This window comes from Felis catus, chromosome B1, assembly GCF_018350175.1.
Source record: "Felis catus isolate Fca126 chromosome B1, F.catus_Fca126_mat1.0, whole genome shotgun sequence".
Taxonomy (NCBI): domain Eukaryota; kingdom Metazoa; phylum Chordata; class Mammalia; order Carnivora; family Felidae; genus Felis; species Felis catus.
This window is the reverse complement of record NC_058371.1, coordinates 143547534-143571986: the sequence shown is the minus strand read 5'-3', so window position 1 is coordinate 143571986 and position 24453 is coordinate 143547534. Positions and strand designations below refer to the sequence as shown.

Sequence of the window (24453 nt, the reverse complement as noted above, 5' to 3'; positions counted from 1 at the left end):
CATATCAGGCACTGTAGCTTTCATAAGAGAGATGAACCCTCAATATGCCTGGCTTTGAAAATCAACACGGATTATGTTCAGGAAAACCACAGAACTTTAGGAAATAGAGAATTTACTCTTAAATAGCTTGTACATAGATTCACTCATCCTTTGACCCAGTGCTAAAACACCAGTTTGGAAAGCACCTAGATTATAAGTGAAGAACATCTACTTAATTAATATTAAGGTGTCTGCCTGAGATGCAGGAACTTGTTGGGATTCTGCTGACATGGAGACACTTGTAGGTGCCATTTTTGCAATCTTATTCTAATATGCTGGTGCTAGCCCTAGTGGTTGCCATTTTGGAACTCTTTCTCTAGCCTGTGGGTCCAGGAGGGTACAACCTGCTGAGGGTACAACCCGCACTGCAGCCTTGCATCACAACCGGACCAGTGAGAGCTCCAGCCACCTTCATGTTGTCGCCCCACCAAGGTAGGTGGGTGTGCACAGTTCCCACAGGGGGTGTCCCTACAGTGCTTGGCACAGGTGGCCAGAGGATATACCACTTCTGAGTTTCATGGGATATCTCCTACACAAAACTACTTCAGGGCTGGGAGAGTTAGCTGATTTGCCTAATACAAAACAAAAAGACAGGCAAAATGAGGAAATGGAGGAATATCCAAATGTGAAATAATGAGACAGAACTTCAGAAAAAGACGTTAATGAAACAGGTAATTAATCTGCCTAATAACCAGTTCAAAGTAACAGTCATTAATATGCTCACTAAACTTGGATAAGAATGGGTGAACACAGTGAGAGCTTCAACAAAGAGAAAATATAAGAAATTAACAAACATAACTTACAGGGCTGAAGAATACAATAACTGAAAAATTTACTAGAGGGGTTCAGCAGCAGATTGTAGTGAAGCAGAACATATCAGTGAGCTAGAAGACAGAGCAGTGGCACTCATCCACACAGAGCAACAAAGAGAAAAAAAGAGTTTTAAAAATAGTGAAGATACCTTAGGGGCTTTTGGGACAATATCTGGAGGAATAACATTTACATTACAGGGATCCCAGAAGGAAAAGAGAGAGAGATAGTGCCACAAAACTTACTTTAAGAAATAATGGCCTAAAACTTCTCTAATCTGGGGAAGGAGACAGACATTCAAGTTCTGGAAGCCCAGAAAGTTCCAAATAGGATGAATCCAAAAAGATCTACACCAAGATACATTAATAATAAGAATTGAAAAGTTAAATAGAGTCTTAAAACAGCAAGAGAGAAACAACTTGTTGTGTACAAGGGAAATTCCATAAGGCTATCAGCAGATTTTTTTCAGCAGAAACTTTGCAGACCAGAAAGGAGTGGGATGACATATGAAAAGTGCTACAAGGAAAAAACTTCCAATCAAGAATTCTTTAACTGGCAAAGTTATCATTTAGAATTAAAGAGGAGAGCTGATGCGTTTTCCAGATAAGCAAAACTAAAGGTGTACATCACCATTAACTGGACTTACAAGAAATGTTAGAGACTTCTTTAAACTGAAAAGAGATGACACTAATTAGTAACAAGAAAACATACAAAAGGGTTGGAATGGAAAAGGTAAATATATAGTAAAGATAGTGGAATAACTTATAAAGGAATTATGAAGGTTAAAAGACAATAGTAGTAAAAGTAAAACTGCAATAGTTAAGGGATACATAAAATAAAACGATGTAAAATGTGACATTAAGAATATAAAACATGGGGGGGGTGAATAAAAATGTAAAATTCTGGAGTATGTTCAAATTTAAGCTCCTATGAAAACCAACTGTTATATACATAGTATGTTATACATGAACCTCATGGTGATCAGAAGCAAAAACTTATTGTAAATACACTAAAGAAAATGAGAAAGAAATCTAAATATAACCCTGAAGAGTACCATCAAATCACAGTGGAACAGGAGTGTCTGGGTGGCTTAGTTGGTTAAGCATTCGACTCTTGATTTTGGCTCAGGTCATGATCTCACAATTGGTGAGATCGAGCCCCATGCTGAGCTCTGCACTGACAGCATGATGCACATGTGTGCATGCTCTCTCTCAAAATAAATAAATATACTTAAAAAAATCACAAAGAGAGAGAAGAAGGAAGGAACAGAGAGGAACTACAAAAACAACCAGAAAACAGTTAACAAAATGGCATAATTACATACCTCTCAATAGTTAAGTGTAAATTCTCTAATCAAAAGATAAATAGTGGATGAATGAATTAAAAAAAGAGACCCATTTGTATATGATGCCTATAAGAAACTCTCTTCTGAAGTAAAGACACACAGATTGAAGTGAAGGGATAGAGAAAGATGTTCTATGTAAATGGAAATTTAAAGAAATCTGGCATAGCTATACTTACATCAGACAAAATAGATTTTCTTAAAAAATTCAAATTAGATAAAAAAGACTTTGAAAACTGTAATAAAAGACAAGGGCATTACAAAACAATAAAGGGGTCAGTCCAGTAAGAAGAGATAATGTAAACATACATGCATCCAGCATAGAAGCACCAAAATATATAAAGCAAATATTTACAGACCTAAAGGGAGATATTGACAATATTGACAGCAATACAAGAATAGTAGGGGATTTTAACACTCCACTTATATCATTGGATAGATCAGCCAGACGGAAAATCAACAAGGAAACATCAGCCTTACGTGGCAAATTAGATCAGATGAACTTACAAGATACGTACAGAATACTACATCCAAAAGTAGCAGAATACACATTGTTCTCAAGTGCATATTCTTCAGGATAGATTGTATGTTAGGCCACAAAACAAGTCTTAATAAATTTAGAAGACTGAAGTCATGTCAAGCATCTTTTCTCACCACAATGGTATGAAACTAGAAATTGATTAAAAGAAGAAAACTGGAAAAAAAATCCCACAAAAATCTGTATTTTAAACAACATGCTACTCAACAACCAGTGGATCATGAAGAAGTCAAAGGAGAAATCAAAGAATACCCAGAGACAAATGAAAACAGAAATATGGTATACCAAAATCTGTCGGATGCAACAGAAGCATTTCAAAGGCAGAGGGGTGGGGTGGGGTGGGGGTGGGGGGGTGAAGTTCATAGTATTACAGGCCTTCCTCAAGAAACAAGAAAAATATCAAATAAATGGGGGCACCTGGGTGGCTCAGTCAGTTAAGCATCTGACTTTGGCTCAGGTCATGATCTCACGGCTTGTGAGTTCAAGCCCTGTGTTGGGCTCTGTGCTGACAGCTCAGAGCCTGGAGCCTGCTTTGGATTCTGTGTCTCCTGCTCTCTCTCTGCCCCTCCCCTGCTCACTCTCTGTCTCTCTCTCTCTCAAAAATAAGTAAACATTTAAAAAATTTAAAAAAATCAAATAAAGATCACACTTTACACCTAAAGGAGCTAGAAAAGGAACAAATGAAGCCAAAGATTTAGTAGAAGGAAGTAAATAATAAAGAGCAGAGCAGAAATAAATAATATAGAGACGAAAAAGACAAGATCGAAAAATCAGTAAAATGAAGAGCTGGTTCTTTGCAAAGATTAAAAAAAAAAAAAAAAAGACATTCCTTTAGCTGGATGCACCAAGAGAGAAAGAGAAGGTTCAAATAAATAAAATCAGAGATGAAATTAATTAAAATAATGTAACTCTGTATGCTAACTATACTAGAATTAAAACTTTAAAAGTCAGAAAAAAAGGAGAAATTAACACAGAAATATACAAGATCATAACAAAGTACAGTAGACTCTTCAAGAACACCAGAGTTAGGGACACTGACCCCTTGCTTAGTCAGAAATCCACATACAACTTCTGACTCCCCCCATAATTAACTAATAGCCTACTGTCAACTGGAAGCCTTATTGATAACATAAGCAGTCAATAAACATACTTCATATGTCGTATCTGTTATATACTAGATTCTTACAATAAAGTAACCTAGAGAAAATAAAACGTTATTAGGAAAATCATAAGGAAGAGAAGGTACATTTATAGTACTGTATTTATTGAAAACAAAATTCATGTATAAGTGGACCTGCACAATTCAAACCCATTTTTGTTCAAGGATCAACTGTATTATGAATATTTATGTGCCAACAAATGGAATACCTTGAAGAAATGGATAAATTCCTAGAAACATAATCTTCCAAGACTGAATCATGGAAAAATGGAAAATCTGAATAGACAGAATTCTAGTAGAAATTTGGGTCATAATAAAAAACCTCCCAGCAAAACCCCAGACTAGACAGTTTCACTGGTGAATTCTACTAAACTTTCAAAAAAGATTAATACCTATTCTCAAACCCTTCCAATATTTGAGGAGGGAATGCTTCTAAGTTCACTTTATGAGGCTGGCATTACCTGGACACCAAAACCAGACAAGGAAACCACAAAAAAAGAAAACAAAAGGCCAGTATCCTTGATGAACACAGATGCACAAATTCTCAATAAAATTGTAGCAAACTGAATTCAACAAGACATTAAAAGGATCATATGCCACAATGAAGTATTTATTCCAGGGATGTAATAATGGCTCAACATCCACAAATCAAACTGCAGTACACCACATTAGCTAACCAAATGAAGGATAAAAGTCGTATAGGCATCTGAATAGATGTTTAAAAAAACAGTTAACAAAATTCAACATCCATTTATGTTAAAAACTCTCAACAATGTGAGTATAGAGGGAACATACCTCAACATCATAAAGGCTATATATGACAACCCCATAGCTCATATCATGCTCAGTGATCAAAAGATGAAAGCTTTTCCTTTAATATCAGGAATAAGACAAGGATATATACTCTTACCACTTTTATTCAGCACAGTATTAGAAGTCTTGGTGACATCAGTACAGCAAGCAAAAAGAAAAAAGCATACAGAGTGGAAAGGAAGAAATAAAGCTGTCACTATTTGCAGATGACATAATACTATATACAGAAAACTTTAAGGTCTCCACTAAAAAACTATTAGAATAAACTAATTCACTAAAGTTGGAGGATACAAAATCAATATACAGAAATCAGTGGCATTTCTTTACACTAATAAACTATTAGGGAAATTAAGAAAGCAGTCCTATTTACAATTGTGTCAAAAAGAGTGAAATACTTTGGACCGAATTTAACCAAGGAGGCAAAAGACCTATAGAGTGGAAGTGTAAGACATTGATGAAGAACACAAATAACTGGAAAGATACTCTGTGCTCATAGATTAGAATTGATGCTGTTAAAATGTCCATATTATCCAAAGCAATGTACAGTTTCAGTGTAATCCCTATCAAAATTTCGGTGAATAGTATTTTTCATAGAACTAGAACAAGTAATTAAAATTTTATGCAGAACCACATAAAATACCAAATAACTAAAACAATGTTGAGAAAGAACAAAGCTGGGAGTATCATGCTCTGTGGCCTCAAAATATACTATAAAGCTATATTAATCAGAACAGTATGGTGTTAGCATAAAAACAGACACAGAGATCAATGAAACAGAATTGAGAACCCAGAAATAAATCTGCATGTATATGGGTAATTAATTTATGACCAAGAAGCCAAGAACATACGATGGAGAAAGGATGTTTCTTCAATATGTGATGCTGGGGAAATTGGACAGCCACATGCAAAAGAATGAAAGTATAGTACTATCTTCATACACAAAAATTAAAATGGATTAAAGAAATGATTTGAAAATATAAAATTCCTAGAAGAAAGCATAGGTGGTAAGCTTTTTGACACTGATTTTAGGGATGTGTTTGTTGGGTCTGACTCCAAAGGCAAGAGAAACAAAAATAAACTAAAAACCTTCTGCACAATTAAGGAAACCATCATCAAAACAAAAAGGCAACCTACCAAATGGAAAAGTTCTTTGCAGATCATATATACAATAAGGGGCTAATATCTGAAATCTATAAAGAACTCCTACAACTCAACAAAAAAATTAGCAGATAACAAAATTGGCAGAAGATCTGAATAGATGTTGTTCCAAGGAAGATATACAGGTGGCCAACAGTCACATGAAAAGATGTTCAGCATCACTAGTTATTAGGGAAATGAAAATCAAAACCACAATGAGATAGTACTTTACACCTGTTAGAATGATGGTTATCAAAAAGATAAGAAATAACAAGTTTGGAAGGGATGTGGTGGGACTGTAAATTGGTACAGCTTCTACTTGGAAACAGGATGGAGATTCCTCAAAAAATTAAGAATAGATGTAACTAAATGATCCAGTTATTCCACTTTTTGGGTGTTTATCCAAAGAATGTGAAAAAACTAATTTAAAAGGATATATGTACCCCTGTTTTCATTGCAGCATTATTTCCAATAGCCAAGATATGGAAACAACCAAAATATCCATTGATAGATGAATGGATGAAGAAGCTGTGGTATATGTATAATGGAATATTACTGAGCCATAAATAAGAATGAAATCTTGTCATTTGCAGACATGAATGAACATTGAGGGTAGTATGCCAAGTGATAAGTCAGATGCAGAAGGACAACAAATACCATATGATTTCATTTGTATAGAATGTAAAGAAAAAAACTCCCAACAAAACAACAAAACAAACAGTACAAAAGCGAACTCATAGATACAGAGAACAGATTGTTGTTTATCAGAGGGGAAGGGGAGTGGAGAGTTGGTGAAATGGGTGAAGGGGGTCGATTGTATGGTGATAGATGGTAACTAGACTTTGTAGTGCATAAAGATATCGAATGTTGTACACCTGAAACTGAAAAATATTATATATACCAATTTTATCTAATTAAAAAAATGAAGGGGCGCCTGGGTTGCTTGGTCGGTTAAGCATCTGACTTTGGCTCAGGTCATGATCTCACGGTCCGTGAGTTTGAGCCCCGCGTCGAGCTCTGTGCTGACAGCTCAGAGCCTGGAGTCTGCTTCGGATTCTGTGTCTCCCTCTCTCTCTGCCCCTCCCCTGTTCATGCTCTGTCTTTCTCTGTCTCAAAAATAAATAAACGTTAAAAAAATTTTTTTTAAAAATGAAAATAATTCATACTTAGTAAAACAGGTCTTTGCTCTCCTGAGGCAATCTCTGTTAACTAGGTTTTTTTTAATCCTTCAGAGGATTGAACATTGATAACAACCCACTTTGGTTTTTGTTCATGATATTCAGAGCTATGCTTTGGCTTGGTTTTGTTCTCTTTTCAGAAACTTCTTACAGCATGTTGACTAGTACAGATAGCAATTGTGTTGGAAACTAGGGAATCCCATCAGAGATGGTCCAACAAGAAGCCTGTCTCAGTACAACTGACCCTTGAATAATAAGGGTTTGAACTGTATGGGTCCACTGATATGTGGATATGTTTTGATAAATATAGTACTGTAAATATATTTTCTATTCCATATGATTTTCTTAATATTTTCTTTTCTCTAGCTTAAGAATACAATATATAATACATATAACGTATAAAATCTGTTAATCAACTGTTTATGTTGCTAATAAGGCTTCTGGCCGACAGCAGGCTATTAACTTTTTGGGAATCAAAAGTTATACATGAATTTTCAACTATCTGGGGATTCAGTGCCCCTAATCCCTGCTTTGTTCAAGGGTCAGTTGTAAAGTGTTCATTGCTCACAAGTGATGGGTGCAGTCTGCACAATACAATTAAGTAGGATCAAACTTTTTTTAGAATTTAGCCAAGAAGTTCTGGCTGTTCTCATAAATGTTTCAGTTAATATGAATGCCCATTTCATCTTAATATTGAGATTACCTATTTTCTTTAAAAAACCCAACTTGGTAGCATGTAACAATGGCTTTGTTTGTATTCTTTAAAATGAAGGGAGGTTATGATGTGTGGAGTACTGTAGATAGGAACTTTGGGAGTTTGAATGAATTACTTGAGTCTGGTTACCAGTTAATGTAGAGACTGAACCTGAGCTGCTTATAACTGCTAGAGCTAGATGTTTCTACAAGGTGTGTACTGCTCTGAAGAAAAGATTCTTCCAGTGAAAGTGAAAGTTGATAAAATGCATGTATTAACAGTTATCTGAGTCAGTAAGCTTTATAATTCGAGGAATTAATCACTACTGATGCATTTGTTTAGAGAAATTCATTTCTTTCTGTCATCTGGGACAGAAAAGAAAAAAGAAACTAGTTATTTAAAAGGTGAGAAAAAGAGCAGAAATTTCCTATTTATGTACATATATTCAAACATAGCAACTATGTAGTCTTTGTTGCAGAAGCAACTTATATTTTTCCTTTCCATAGTTAGGGTATTTTTTCTTGAGTTTTGAATTAAAATTTGTAAACAGCAGCAATAGTGATCTCTCCTGACTTTGGATTCACAGTGCAGGGGAAAAAGCTAATTGCAGACATTTGCTTTAGAAAGTCCAAAGGCCAGAGTTCTTTTAGCTTTCTGCTTCTTTTTCTTTTGCTCCTTTACAAATTTTTAGGGGTGCCTAGGTGGCTTAGTTGATTAAGCGTCTGACTTCAGCTCAGGTCATGATCTTGAGGTTTGTGAGTTCAAGCCCCGTGTTGGGCTCTGTGCCTGCTCAGAGCCTGGAGCCTGCTTCAGATTCTGTGTCTCCCTCTCCCTCTCTGCTCCTCCCCCGCCCATGCTTCTGTTTACCCCTCTTTTTCTCTCTCTGTCTCAAAAGTAAATAAACATTTAAAAAATTTCAAATTTTTATTCACATCCCCAATTTTTTTTCTATTCCTTCATTCTTTCTTTTTAATTGATTATAATATGGAATGGGATTTTTAAAAATGTCTATAAAATTTAGTTTTAAAAGGTTATTTTGTGGTTTTAAGTTTAAAAGATTGTTAGTTGAACCTTTGAACTTTTGTTTCTCTAACTAAAAACTTGAATTAAGTGGCTTTTAGCTTACATTTTCAATTTTTCTCATTTGATGTTTCTCCTTGTAGGTACCTCAGAAGAAAATAAATGTTTTTTACTTGCCATTTACTCCCATTACACATTAAGACAATCCCTAATTGTGTGGACAACTCAGTTAAACTACCAAATGACTTTGACATTAACAAAAAAATGAATTAGTGAAATTCAGTAGCATTAAGGGTAGGAGAATTTACTTGAAGAAAACAAACAAACAATCAAGGGGTGCTTGGATGTCTCACTCAGTTAAGTATCTGACTCTTGAATTCGGCTCAGGTCATTATGTCGTAGTTCATGGGATTGAGCCCCGCATTGGGCTCTGTGCTGACAGCGTGGAGCCTGCTTGGGATTCTCTCTCTGTCCCCCCACATCTCTGATCATTCTTTCTCTCTTGATATCTAAATAAATAAACATTAAAAAAAAAACAAGCAAACCACATAAATATGAATTGGAGAACTACCACATTTTTATACATGTCTGACAAAGAGAGTTGAGGGATACCGAATAAACCATTAGCTAAATATGAGTTGGATATGTAGCACTAACACTAATAAAATAAGCAGAAAGGTTGTTGATGGGGATATAGTCAAGAAATCTGTGAGTTATGGGTTATAGATGTTAAAATGATAGTGTAATTGTTAAACTTGAGAGGTCCCTCCAGGACAGGAACTTTGATTTATCTAATTCCTCCTAATTGTCTTATGTAACATTTTTTTCTTTCCATATACACACAGATACATATACATATACATATATATGTATCTGTGTGTATATATGTATTTATATATATGAATATTTAAGTTGAGGTATAATTAACATACAATATTAGTTTTAGGTATATAGCATGAGTTGGTATTTGTAAGTATTGCAAAGTGATCACCACAAGTCTAGTGAATGTCACAATACATATAGCATTTTTTTCTTGTGATAAGAGCTTTTAAGATCTACTCTCAGAAACTTTCATATATGCAATAGAGTATTAACTATAGTTGCCATGGTATGTTTTACATCCCATGACTCATTTTATACTGGAAGCTTGTACTTTTTGACTCCCTTCCTCCATTTCACCAACCTCCCAACCCTCCATCTCTGGCCATCTGATTTCTCTTTGAGCTTGGTTGTTTTTTTTTTTTTTTTTTTTTTTAGGATTCCACATGTAAGTGAGGTCAAGTGAAGTCATTTTTTTTTTAAGTTTACTTAGTTAATGAGGGAGAGAGAGCACGCAAGATAGGGAGGGGCAGAGAAAGAGGGAGAAGAAAGAGAATCCCAATTAAGCTCCAAGCTCAGTGCAGAGTCCGACTCAGAGCTCGATCTTACAGCTGTGAGATCATGACCTGAGCAAAATCAAGATTTGGATGCTTAACCAACTGAGCCACCCAGGTGCCACACAAGTAAAGTTTTAATAAATATATTACGTGATTCTTGGCTTACAAAATCTAGTTAATTTCTAAGGTACCTGAAATTCAAGCTCAAGAGTACCTTAGAACGTAGCCATTAAGTAATAACATCTTACAGAGTTGTTGTAAGGTGTTGCTGAAACTTCCTCTCTCCTTTCTTTCTCTTTCTGGCCACTAGCCACTGTAGACCTGTACCTGAATCTGTCCTAGGGCAAGGAAGAGTAGCTTGAGGATGGCTGTGATCTCAGGAAAACCTGGTATTTGCAATGCACAAATGGGGAGGCATGAAGGAACAGGAAACCTCAGAATCTCGTGCAGTGCTTCTGAATTGGGAAAGGGTGTCTTTCTGGTTAGTGAACCAGTCTGCTGATGCTGAGCTATAAAGGATATGTAATAATCAGTTATGCTAAATGGTACATTAGGTAAATCATGGGGGACCTGTGAGTTAGAGTCAAATATCTATGTCCAAATTTTATTAGTGTTGTCATATATTCTAGTTAAGTCTTTGATACAGGTGTACTTCATTTTATTGAGTTTCACTGTATTGCACTTTGAAGATAATGTGTTGGGGTGTTTTTTTTGCAGATTGAAGATTTGTGGTAACCCTGTATTGAGCACAATTTTTTCCAACATTTGCTAATTTTGTGTTGTGTAACATTTTGGTAATTCTTGTAATATTTCAAACTTTTTTCATTATTATATTTGTTATTGTGATCTGTGATCAGTGATTGATGTTACTGTTGTAATTATTTTGGCGGGTCATGAGTTGTGCCTATATAAGATGGTGAACTTAATACATGTTGTATGTGTTCTGACTGCTCCACTGTTGTATTTTTCTCCCTCTCCCTCCCTATTCCCTGAGGAATATTGAAATCAGGCCAGTTGCTAATCCTACAATGGCCTCTAAGTGTTCAAGAGAAAAGAAGAGTCACACATCTCTCATTTTAAATCAAAAGCTAGACATGATTAAGGTTAGTGAGGAAAACATGTTGAAAGCCAAGATACGCTACATCTATACCTCTTTCATCAAATAGTCAAGTTTTAAATGCAGAGAAGAAGTTCTTGAAGGAAATTAAAAGTGTTACTATAGTGAACATATGAATGATAAGAAAGTGAAATAGCCTTATTGCTGATATGGAGAAAATTTTAGTGGTCTGGATAGAAGATCAAACCAGCTACAACATTTTCTTAAACCAAAGCTTAATTCAGAGCAAGGCTTTAATTCTCTTCAATTCTGTGAAGGTTGAAAGAGGTGAGGGAGTTGCAAGGACGTGTTTGAAGCTAGCATGTTGGTTTATGAGATTTAACCAGCAAGTGCTGATGTAGAAGCTGCGGCAAGTTTATTTGGAAGGTCTAGCTGTGACAATTAATGAAAATGGCTACACTAAACAGAGTTTCAGTATAGACAAAATAGCCTTCTATTGGAATAAGATGCCATCTGTGACTTTCATAGCTAGAGAGAAGTCAATACCTGGCTTCAAAGCTTCAGTGGACAGGCTGACTCTTGTTAGGGGCTGATGCAGCTGGTGATTTTAAGTTGAAGCCAGTGCTCATTTTTACCATTCCAAAAACCTAGGGCTTTTATGAACTATGCTAAATGTACTTAGTTTGTGCCCTGTACAATAAATAAAACAACAAAGCCTCGGTGACAGCACATCTATTTACAAAATGGTTTACTGAAGGGGCGCCTGGGTGGCTCAGTCGGTTGAGTGTCTGACTCTTGATTCTGGCTCAGGTCATGATCCCAGGGTTGTGGGATTGAGCCCAACGTCAGGCTCTGCACTGAGCCTGGAACATGCATAAGATTCTCTCCGTCTTTCTCTCTCCCTCTCCCCCACTTGCACGCACTATCTCTAAAATAAAAAAATATTACAAATTAAAAAAAAATCAAAGTGGTTTACTGAATATTTTTTAAGTTTTTATTTAAATTCCAGTTAACATACAGTGTAATATTAGTTTCAAGTGTACCATGTAGTGATTCAGGACTTCCATAGAATATTAAAATATTAGAATATTACATAAACTGAGTTAATATAGCAGCCACAGGGTTTGATAGCATTGACCCCAATTTTGGAAGGCAGCTATGCTAACCACGATACCACCAATGCAGTTGACCCCAATTTTGAAAGAAGTTCTGCTGTGGGTAAAATGTTCTCAGACAACATCAGATGTTACAGAGAAATTGTTGATGAAAGGAAGAGTTGATTGATGCAGCAAACTTTATTGTTGTCTTATTTTAAGAAATTGCTACAGCTACCCCAGCCGTCAGCAACTACCACCCTGATCAGCAGCCATCGACATAGAGGCAAGATCCTCTGCCAGCAAAAAGGTTATGACTTTCTTTTAAAAGCTCAGATGATACTTGGCATTCTTTTAGCCACAAAGTATCTTTTAATTAAGGTATGTACATTGAGTTTTAAGACATAATGCTATTTTACACTTAATAGACTACAGTGACTATAGTAGAGTGTAACCATATTTTTCATATGCACTGGGAAACCGAAAAATTTATTTGACTCACTTCTTTGCAACAGTTTGTTTTATTGCGGTTGTCTGGAGCTGAACCTGTCCTATCTCTGAGGTATACCTGTACAAGAAGAGTCTTAATTCAAATCCTACAGAAATTAAGAAGGGAAGTGTCTTAAATAAAAAAATCTCAATTAACTATCCACCCCAGAGTGGTGTAGACAGTGTGAAACAACAAGGATGTCTACAGATATAAACAAAAACAGAAAACCCAGCAACTGTGTTGAGACCATGCATTAGTTTGAAATGTGATGGTATTCATACAGAGAATGGAGTTAGAAGCAGGATTTGGGACAGAGACTATGGAGATCTTGTCTTGACAGGATAGTTCCTTATTTTAAAGTATTATGGGTTCCTAGATTATTAAGTCATAAGCCAAACTCAGATGTAAAGATTATTTTCTAGATACCACTACTTCCCCCAACTGAAATAATATTCCAAAAACAAATTAATTTTGAATTACCCACCATTGGATTGCTTATATATGGAATATGTTTACCTCTGTATAAAAGATAATTTAGAATTGACTATAGGGTGCTCATAATAATTACCTTAATTGCCTCTGCCATGTAAAATTACATAGGAAAAGGAAAGAGACTGTGCCCCATGTTCCTACCTTTCTACCACCTGTCCCTTCCTTCCCACCCACGCCCCTTTTTAAATTTTTTGTTTGTCTGTCATCTCTCTCTGGTGCCGAACTTTTAATACTACCCCAGCGAGAGAGGATAACTGAATATGCCAACTTGACAGTCAAAGAGTTGTGTTCCATACCTCTCTTCCAGTTGTTTCTCAGTTAAATAGTCCTTTGAATGAATACAAAGAATGTAGGATGCTATTCTGAAACCGTGATGTGTAATAACTTTGGTTAGGGGTGGTGGGGATGGGTGTGGGTAGGGAGTGGGTGGCAGCTTATTTTCTTGCTGCAGTTTAATTTAGAGTTGGTGAAGACTTCTCTAGAATGGATTATGATTTAGGACTTGGAGAAGCTTTAGAAATATGACTTTAAAACATTTTTTTTAATGTTTATTTTTGAGAGAGAGAGAAGAGACTGCAAGCTGGGGAGTGGCAGAGAGAGAGGGAGACACAGAATCTGAAGCAGGCTCCAGGCTCTGAGCTGTCAGCACAGAGCCTGATGCAGGGCTCAGACTCACAGGCCATAAGATTACTTAACCAACTGAACGACCTAGACACCCCAGCCTTTTGACAGTTTTATGTAAAAGCTAACAAAAGAGCATTTGTATTTGGTATTTGGGTTAGGAGTAAATAGGAACTCACTTCTTTCAGAAGAGAAAGCAATTATGGATGAAGAGACACATGTAAGAAAGCTACCAGACTCATTTATGTAATCAACTCCTTTCATCTACAAAAGGAACTACCCCTTTTAGTTTTGCTTCCCTTTTTTTTTTTTTTTTTAACATTTATTTATTTTTGAGACAGAGAGAGACAGAGCATGAACGGGGGAGGGGCAGAGAGAGAGGGAGACACAGAATCGGAAACAGGCTCCAGGCTCTGAGCCATCAGCCCAGAGCCCGACGCGGGGCTCGAACTCCCGGACCGCGAGATCGTGACCTGGCTGAAGTCGGACGCTTAACCGACTGCGCCACCCAGGCGCCCCGCTTCCCTTTTTTTTTTTAAAGGAAAGATTTCTTGTTCTAGAAAGGAGTAAGCTTAAATTAGCAAGCATTAAATATCTTCAGTTTTCTTTTGAGTTTGAATGGTGTTCTAACTAATTACTTCATGGGGGTTTCCAGCTTTGGGAAAAGAGTTAATAACTAAACTCTTGAATACAACATTAGCCAGGCCCAGGAACAGAATGTTGCTCTGTCCTTCATGTTATATAAAATGCTCACCTTTTTAATAGTGTTCTTTATGCATTTAAAAATGAAATGTACAGGGCAAAAATAAAAATTCTTTTTTTCCGCTCTCTTACTTAGAAGGCATAACATCCACAGGGCCTTTCCGGTTAGTAAATCAGATCCTGTTTACTCTTGCTTTGTATTCTTTTTTTTAAAAAATGTTTACTTACTAATTTTGAGAGAGTTTGCATGCACAAGTGTGCACGAGCCGGGTAGGGGCAGAGAGAGAGAGGGAGAGAATTTCAAGCAGGTTTCAAGCTGTCAGCCCTGTGCCTGACCAGTGCTTGATGTCACAAACCATGAGCTCATGATCTGAGCCAAAACCAAGGGTTGGATTCTTAACTGAGCCACCCAGGTGCCCCTATCCTTGTTTTGTTTTCTTAATCCACAAGGTCGCATGCAATTTTGGACATTTTACAGTTGATGAATGAATGAAAATAGCATATTTTTAATCCCACTTAGAAGCCTTTTTTTTCATCCCCAAATCTATGTGAATTAATAAATTTTGTATCGTATGGAGAAAAATGAACAGGAAAATATAGCTATTGTTTCCAACTGCTTTAGAAAAATAAAATATTAACAAAAATACATACAGCTATTGCATAGATGATGGTAATTAATATGGTATAAGAAAGGAAATACAAAGAGCTGTCTCCTAGTTGAGGAGAAGCAGCCTTGGATGAAAGGAGATAATGATGTGGAGAATGAAGGAACGGTGGACTAGGTCTGACCTGACACTACTAGAGTCTCTGTCTCTATGGGTCTGGGACCATGGGAACTGGTTAACCTACTTGTTGAAAGCTGTCCAGTCCTGCTCACCGCCAAGATTTTAATAAGGCTTGACTGTTACCCCTTTGTTCTCACCATTGTCCTTTATGTCATGTTACAGTGCATCGGCATGATAGGGACACAAAATGGTTTTATAGAAATTTCTGACACCTGGTTTCAAGTGTCAACTCTGCCTCCAACCTTGCGTTTTCAGTCATTGTCATTGTTATTAGAGAAAGGTTTGAAAAGTTTAAGAAGACCTGCACCTCTCTGACCTCATACTATATTATTCACTCACTCAGTTCAGCAACGTTTACTTTTGAGCTGTCTTGGTTTTCTTCAGACCTAGCAGGAAGGCTTCTTGTTCTAGCTCAGTGTTGTTCAAAAGAAATGTGACAATTCACATGTGTAATTTAAAATTTTCCAGTAGCAATACTAAAAAAAGATAAAAATAAACAAATGAAATTAATTTTATTGTATATCTTATTTAACCCAATATATCTAAATAAGATGTCTTATATTTTTCTTACTATGTGTTTGAAATCTGAATATCTTACACTGTTCTAGCACATCTCATTTGGGTGCTGAATTTTTATCAGATATTTGATCTTTATTTAGATTTTATAAAATTTATAGTTGAAACAGACTCACATACTTGAGTTGTTGCACACATACTTAAGATTTTTTTGAATAAATCAAGTATCATTTTAAAAACTTAAATAAAATGAAATACAATAAAAATTTAGTTCCTTAGTCGCGAAGTCACATTTTAAGTTCTCAGTAGCCATAGATGTTATTGGACAATGCAGTTCTAGCTATTTTCTCTGTAAAGATTGCTTTGGTACAGATAACCACTTGGCTGACTCCTTCATCTCCTTCAAGTATATGCTTATATCTTACCTTCTCTCAGTGAGGCCTTCCTTGGCCACTATTTAATACTACAACCTGCCCCTTCCCACACTTCACACTTCCAATCTGACTTACTCTGGTATGCTTCATCTCTCTTCACTATATAACGGCTAATTTATTTTCGTTTTCACTTGCCTCCCTCCCTTTCTTCCACTGCTTGCTAGACATAGGTTTCCTGAAGGCAGAGATCTTTGTTTTCTTCCTTGATACACCCCAACACCTAGAATAGTATTTAACCTATAGCAGGTCCTCAGTAAACATTTAGGATAAATTGGTTAAATGAATGAATCATGATAAAAACTTTCTGAAATCATGAATATATATTAGATTCTGGATATAATTCATACAGGATTAAAAGTATCATTTATTAAATCCTTCATAAATGTATCTCAAACTCATTCTGTGTACCTTATACTGTTTTATACTGAGAGTAGTGGGGAGAGGAATGAGTACAAATGAAATATATAATCTAGTTAGGCAATATTCACAAAAAGAGAAGAGAAAATATGAAAAATGCTGCATTCTGTTGCAAACACCAGATAAATGACTTAAAATACAGTGCCTTGGAATTGCTGCATATATTCCTTAGAAAATTTCCCAGTAAATATCTAAGTAGTTACATGTTTATCATTAACTATTTGGAGACTTGGGGAACACAAAAAATAGGAAAACTAAGTGTATTATGAAACTACACTTGAAAACTAGTTTAAAACCATGCCAATGTTTATAGTGGTGTTATCAACAGTAGCCAAACTATGGAGAGAGCCCAAATGCTCCCCCACAAAGTAGAATATTACTTAGCCATCAAAAAGAATGAAATCTTGTAATTTGCAATAACATGGATGGAGCTAGTGTGTACTGTACTAAGCAAAATAAGTCAGAGAAAGACAAATACCATATGATTTCATTCATGTGGAATTTCAGAAACAAAAACAGATGAACACATGGGAAGGAGGGTAAAAGAAGAGAGGGAAACAAACCACAGGAGACTCTTAACAATAGAGAACAGAAGGTTGATGGAGGTGGTTGGAAGATGAGTTATATGGGTGATGGTTATTAAAAAGGGCACTTGTTTTGATGAGCAATGGGTGTTGTATGTAAGTCATGAATTGCTGCATTCTATTCCTTAAATAGTGCACTGTATGTTAAGTAACTAAGTTTAAATTAAGAAAAATGACAATGAGAAGGAGAATAATTTCAGTTCTAATTGAATTTAGGTAAAATAATCTTTTTTTTTAAATTTTTTTTTAGCGTTTATTTATTTTTGAGACAGAGAAAGACAGAGCATGAACGGGGGAGGGTCAGAGAGAGGGAGACACAGAATCGGAAACAGGCTCCAGGCTCTGAGCTGTACGCACAGAACCCAACGCGGGGCTCGAACTCACGGACCACGAGATCATGACCTGAGCCGAAGTCGGCTGCTTAACTGACTGAGCCACCCAGGCGCCCGTAAAATAATCTTTTTAAGATATGGTGCTAGAACAACTGGACATCCACATGCAAAAGAATGAATCTAGTCACAGACCTTACACCCTTCACAAAAATTAAGATGGATCATAAACCTAAATGTAAAATGCAAAATTCTAAAAGATAAGCCATATAACTATGTATAGTTTTAGTTATATAAATTAGATAACTATAAAAGACATTCTAGAACATAACATATGAGAAAGTCCAGATGACTTTGAGTATGGTGATGACTTTTTAGATACAACACTGAAGTACAACCCTTGAAAGAAATAAGTAATAAGCTGGACTTCATTAAAATTAACAACAACTTCTCTGTGGGACACCTGGGTGGCTCAGTTGGCTGGGTTTCCAACTCTTGATTTTACCTCAGGTTACAATCTCATGGTTCATGAGATTGATCCCTGTGTTGGATTCCACACTGAACGTGGAGCCTGCTTGGGATATATTCTCTCTCTCTCCCCCCCCCCCCGCCCCTTTCTGGCTTGCACATGCTTGCTCGCTCTCTCTCAAAATAAATAAATGTAAAAAAAAAACCCACATGGCAAACTAATCTTTGACAAAGCAGGAAAGAATATCCAGTGGAATAAAGACAGTTTCTTCAGCAAGTGGTGCTAAGAAAACTGGACAGCAACATGCAGAATGAACCTGGACCACTTTCTTACACCATACACAAAAATAACTCAAAATGGATGAAAGACCTAAATGTAAGACAGGAAGCCATCAAAATCCTCAAGGAGAAAGCAGGCAAAAACCTCTTTGATCTTGGCTGCATCAACTTCCTACTCAACACGTTTCCGGAGGCAAGGGAAACAAAAGCAAAAATGAACTACTGGGACCTCATCAAAATAAAAAGCTTCTGCACAGTGAAGGAAACAATCAGCAAAACTAAAAGGCAACCGACAGAATGGGAGAAGATACTTGCAAATGACACATCAGATAAAGGGTTAGTATCCAAAATCTATAAAGAACTTATCAACCTCAACACCCAAAAACCAAATAATCCAGTGAAGAAATGGACAAAAGACACGAATAGACACTTCTCCAAAGAAGACATCCAGATGGCCAACCGATGCATGATAAAATGCTCAACATCACCCATCATCAGGGAAATACAAATCAAAACCACAAATGAGATACCACCTTACACCTGTCAGAATGGCTGACATTGACATCTCAGGCAACAACAGATGCTGGCGAGGATGCAGAGAAAGAAGATCTTTTTTGCATTGTTGGTGGGAATGCAAGCTGGTACAGCCACTCTGGAAAGGAGTATGGAGGTTCCTCAAAAAACTAAAAATAGAACTAACCTACAACCCAGCAATTACACTACTAGGCATTTATCCATGGGATACAGGTGTGCTGGTTTGAAGGGACACATGCACCCCCATGTTTATAGCAGCACTGTCAACAATAGCCAAAGTATGGAAAGAGCCCAAATGTCCATCAATGGATGAATGGATAAAGAAGATGTGGTATATTACTCAGCAATCAAAAAGAATGAAATCTTGACATTTGCAACTAGGTGGATGGAACTGGAGGGTATTATGCTAAGTGAAATTAGTCAGTCAGAGAAAGAAAAAATCATATGACTTCACTCATATGAGGACTTTAAGAGACAAAACAGATGAACATAAGGGAAGGGAAACAAAAATAATATAAAAACAGGGAGGGGGACAAAACAGAAGAGACTCATAAATAAGGAGAACAAACTGAGGGTTACTGGAGGGGTTTTTTGAGGGGGGATAGGCTAAATGGGTAAGGGGCACTAAGGAATCTACTCCTGAAATCATTGTTGCACTATATGCTAACTAATTTGGATGTAAATTTTAAAAAATTAAAGAATTTAAAACCCCACAACTTCTCTGTGAGATACAGTGTTAGAGAATGAGAAGACAAGCCATAGACTGAGAGAAAATATTTACAAAGACACATCTAATAAAGGATTGTTGTTCAAAATATATAAAGAACTCTTAGAAGTCAACAATAAGAAAACAAAAAACCTGATTAAAAAATGGGCCAAAGATCTTAAGATACTTCACCAAAGAAGATATATAGATGGCAAATAAGGTATATGAAAAGGTGCTCCACATCAGATGTCATCATGGAATGCCAATTAAAACAACAATGGGGGTGCCTGGGTGGCTCAGTTGGTTAAGCTTCCGACTTCAGCTCAGGTCATGATCTCGCAGTTCATGGGTTCAAGCCTCACATTGGGCTCTGTGCTGACAGCACAGAGCCTGGAGTATAAGCCCTCTGAAATAATTAATTTTTAAGCTGTATGTATTACTTACATAAAAAATTTTAAGATAATATATACTTTTAAATAGATATATTTAGAAGAACGGTAATTATAAGCCAATATTCTTTAGAGGAAAACCAAATTATATATTTGTAAGAAAGAGACTATGCTTCTTATCAGGACTGTTCCTTTCTAGCAATATAATGATACCCAAACTTCCTCATGTTAAATCTATTACCATCACCAGACAACATCTTGAGGCCAGAAATTCTGTCTTAAAAATGTTAAGATTCCTCACCCGACTTAACCATAGCTCTCAATAAATATTTGTGAATTGTTTGTGTAAACCTTCTGTGCACTTAAGGTTCAGGTCACCCTACTGAAGCAGGGTGAGATATAAAGGTGTCACATTCACATGGCATTAGTTTCCATCCAGCACCTAGGAAAATGCCAGATAACTCAGTGCTTCCTACTTGCAAGTATTCCTATCACAGTAGTGAAGAAAATAAAGTTAATTTACAAGTATTAGAACATTGACATTGAGCTCTGGTCTGGCCCATAGTAGACAACTCAAGATTTCGTGTTTTTTTTTTTTTTTTTATAGTAAATGAATAAATGAATGAATGACTGCCTTTGCAGAATTATATGGATACAGACAATTCCACTAAAGTCTGTCTTTAGAGTTGCCCATATAACCAGACAGTCACTTAAGATTGGGCTCTTGTCTAGAGAAGAATTCTGATGTTGTTGACTCCCATGTGCTGTGTATTTGCATCTCCTTTTTAAGCCTCTGTTCCTAGATTTTTTATACTTCTCTTTTTAAGTACTTTGTGAGTGCAAGGGATCCCCTAATTTTACTAATGTCCTATTTCAGTTTTTGGTTTTCTTTCTGACTTAGTGTTAACATTGTTCTCAGTAAGAAGTTTCAGTTACACTCCATTGTCCCAGAATTTGATTTGCAAGTTTGGAGTATTCTGAAAGGATGGACTGCAAGTGAGAATGATCATATGCCCTATTTCTTTTCCTCAGAGGTGGTCTGTTATCCAAGTCACTGATGGGTGTATGAGAAACCAAATCCTCAACAATTACCATTGGTCATTCATATTTGTTGAGTGGTGTCTGCCTAGAACATTTGGGGGTTATTTAATAAAATGATTCTCTAGTTTGCTTTAAAAATTTTTGCCACATTAGTCTTAGTTCTTCTGTTTCTGTGGTGAATATTTATAGATTGGACTCTGCAGCTTTACTCCACAGAAAAGAGAATTGCTGACTTCGTGGTTCTTGTCTAGATTGCTTGACAAACCAGCCAAATTACCCAATTTAAATAATAAAATAATAGATGACTAGATTTCAGTGTAGTAAAAAATTTGTAGGGTGAAATACAGGGCTGAAAAAGAGATTTGTAAGACCATACAGGTTAGCTAAGAGAGGTCACAATTCACTAGGCTTTAGCCTCCATTCAGCATCAACACATAGGAAAATACTCATGTGATGACTTAGCGCTTCCCACTTGCAAACACTTCTATCACAGTGGTGAAGAAAATAAAGTTAGTTTACAAATATTAGAGCATTGACGTTGAACTCCATGGTTTGACATATAGTGTTGTTTGTGAATTTGTGACTGAGTTTGTGTAACATGTTCCAATAGTACAAGATTGCTGAGTCATAGAGGGATATGGTTTCCAGTGGTAGTTCTAATTGTTCAGTGAGGCCAAGATTATAAATCCAGGTGAGCAGAAATAGGACACCTTACCACTTCGCTGAAGGTTCTTATTAATTTCTTCCCAAGGTAGTAGACACATTAGATCTAGTTGGAAAGACTAAATTGTTGCCTCTGGTAACTGAGGATTCTGATACTGTTCTGCTAATGTTTGTCCTGGAAATTTAAGCCTAGTGAGGCTACTGGCCTTCTTTACTCCCTCTTTCCATCCTTCTCTTTGTTCATTTCATAAATATTTATGAAGCACTCACAGTGTGAAAGATGTAAGTATTATAGGAGATGCAAAGATATGCTGATGACATATATAATGAGGGACATATGAGAAGTTTCTGAAGTTACACCTCTTGCACTCTAATATAACTTACTCCACACATATACATACACACTTTGAAATCATTGCCATAGAAACCCGTTGTCCTTGATAAGAATGTGTTTCTCACTGTGGGAGAAAAAAAGTTGAGAATTAAAGCCTAGAGGCTTAAAATCTACCAAGAGAGTAGTGTCTCTAAATATTACACTGTAATCATTATATGTTGTATGTTATAGGGGTAATATTCTGAATTATTTTTAAAATACTAAGTAGATTCTATAAAGTTTGTTATCTCTGTATTCCGCTCAACTCGTCTTTAAGATTAAGTCATTAATAGTAGTCCATGAGAAGGAGTAAGTAGATAATGCCAGAAAAAGGAGGTTCATAGGATAGAGGAGGAAATAGCCTATTAAGAAGTACCCCTAACTAATATTGGGATTAGAAGAGTTGGTTCCCAAACAAAAAGAAAAGGAGTCAAGATTAGACTCCTGTGTCTTGGCTTCTCTGGACTTAAACCCTGGAAAAGGGTGATGTAGTTTAAGAAATAACGTGATAAGTTTCAAGGAATCCTTGAACAGCAGGGATTGCCTCTCTCTGAACAAGAGGCAGATGGTCTCTTTGGACCATTTTCAAGGTCTCTTAGAAAAGCACCAAGTCTAACATGGAACCACCTAAGCAGTAATTTGGAAACACCAAAGTAGCAGAATATGTTGAGAACAAAGATTCCTCTCCAGTTTTCTACAAAATCAAGGTTATTGTGATGGAATTCCTAATTCCTAGGTTTGCCTTTGGGCCTAATTAAGGTAACAGCACAAACCAGTTATAATTTTCTGTAGGAAGATGCCCAACAAAGCCAAGGAAACTCATCTGTGGTAATAGATGAGTAATAATTTAAAGAATAATTTAAAGAAATAAATAATAATAAAAGAAATAACGTAATAATTTAAAGAAATTAAAGAAAATGTTCTTTAGAATACTCAATGCCAACTGGGCCCCCAAAGCGATAGAAAATACTTAGTACTGAACCAGAAATTAAATGTCACCAGTGCTAGAGACCAGCCTAACCACTAGAGCTAGCAGAGAACAGATAACAGTTTCCCCTAACAGAAGAGTGCCAACAATGTAGAGGGGAAACCATATGCAACAAGGAAACCAAACCGTATTTCTCTGTATTGGAACTCAACTTAATTCACAAACCCTTGTGTCCACTAATGGTAGAAACGTTAATCTTACCAATTAAACTTTAGTCATTTATAAGTCAAAATAGTCTTCTTTGAGTAAATAGTTCAATTCAGAATTTTTTCCTCCCCTTCTGTCCTTCCTAAGAGCAATTTAAAATCCTGCCATTGGAAGAAAGGTACTTGTTCTGGTGCTGACCTCTAGTGGTCACTGGCCTGCACTGAGGCATCTGATCCTGCTTGGTTTTCTTTGGATGATGGTAATTTGCTTTTACTGCTGTAATGCCCCAGCTTGGACTCCAGTCTCTAATACACATACATATACTTTGCATTATCTGATCACAACCCTGAGCTCCTTTCAGCCTCATCTATGGGCCATTACAATATTATAGATGCTTTCCAGTAGTAGTTTTCAAATTGGGATACAAATAACTCATGGGGTACCAAAGACATTCCAAGGAATATGAAAGAATTTGTTATTTTTATTTTAAAAAAAATGTTTATTAATTTTGAGAGAGAGAATCCCAAGCAGGCTCCATCCATGCTGTCAGTGCAGACCCAGTGCGGGGCTTGATCTTACATATGGTCAGATCATAACCTGAGCTGAAATCAAGAGTCAGATGCTTAACTGACTGAGCCACCCAGGTGCCCCTATTGTTGTCTATTTTTAAAAATCAGTTGCATTTAGGTATGATTTATACAAATTTATATATTGTAAGTGTACAACTCTCTGACTTTTGATAAATGTATATCATCAAGTAACCACTAAAACAATCATGATATAAAACATTTCTTTACCCCCCCAGAAGTTCTCTCATGCCTCTTGTAGTCTTCTCCCTCCATCCAGGTCCCTGGCATTCACAGATCTTTTTTTTTTTTTTAATACAACTTATTGTCAAATTGGCTAACATACAGTGTGTAAAGTGTGCTCTTGGCTTTTGTGGTAGATTCCCATGGTTCAGCGCTTACATACAACACCCAGTGCTCATCCCAACAAGTGCCCTCCTCAATGCCCACCACCGATTTTCCCCTCTCCCCAGCCCTCATCCATGCTCAGTTTATTCTCTGTATTTAAGAGTCTCTTAAGGTTTGCCTCCCTCCCTCTCTATTTGTAACGATTTTTTTCCCTTCCCTTCCCCCATGATCTTCTGTTAAGTTTCTCAAGATCCACATGTGGGTGAAAACATGATATCTGTCTTTCTCTGACTTATTTCACTTAGCATAATACCTTCCAGTTCC

General features: G+C 36.4%; 1 protein-coding gene across 3 annotated transcripts in view; it reads left to right on the top strand.

The window, feature by feature from the left end:
• ART3 (ADP-ribosyltransferase 3 (inactive)) overlaps positions 1-24453 on the top strand; it is a 147263-nt gene that overhangs the window by 69808 nt on the left and 53002 nt on the right. The window contains exon 2 of one of the 3 annotated variants that reach the window (XM_045056209.1): positions 12480-12638. The exons of the other annotated variants lie outside the window; for them this stretch is intronic. Coding sequence (XP_044912144.1) covers positions 12594-12638 — 45 coding nt within the window. The 5' untranslated portion in view covers positions 12480-12593. The remainder of the gene's footprint in view (positions 1-12479; positions 12639-24453) is intronic. 3 annotated transcript variants of the gene reach the window in all.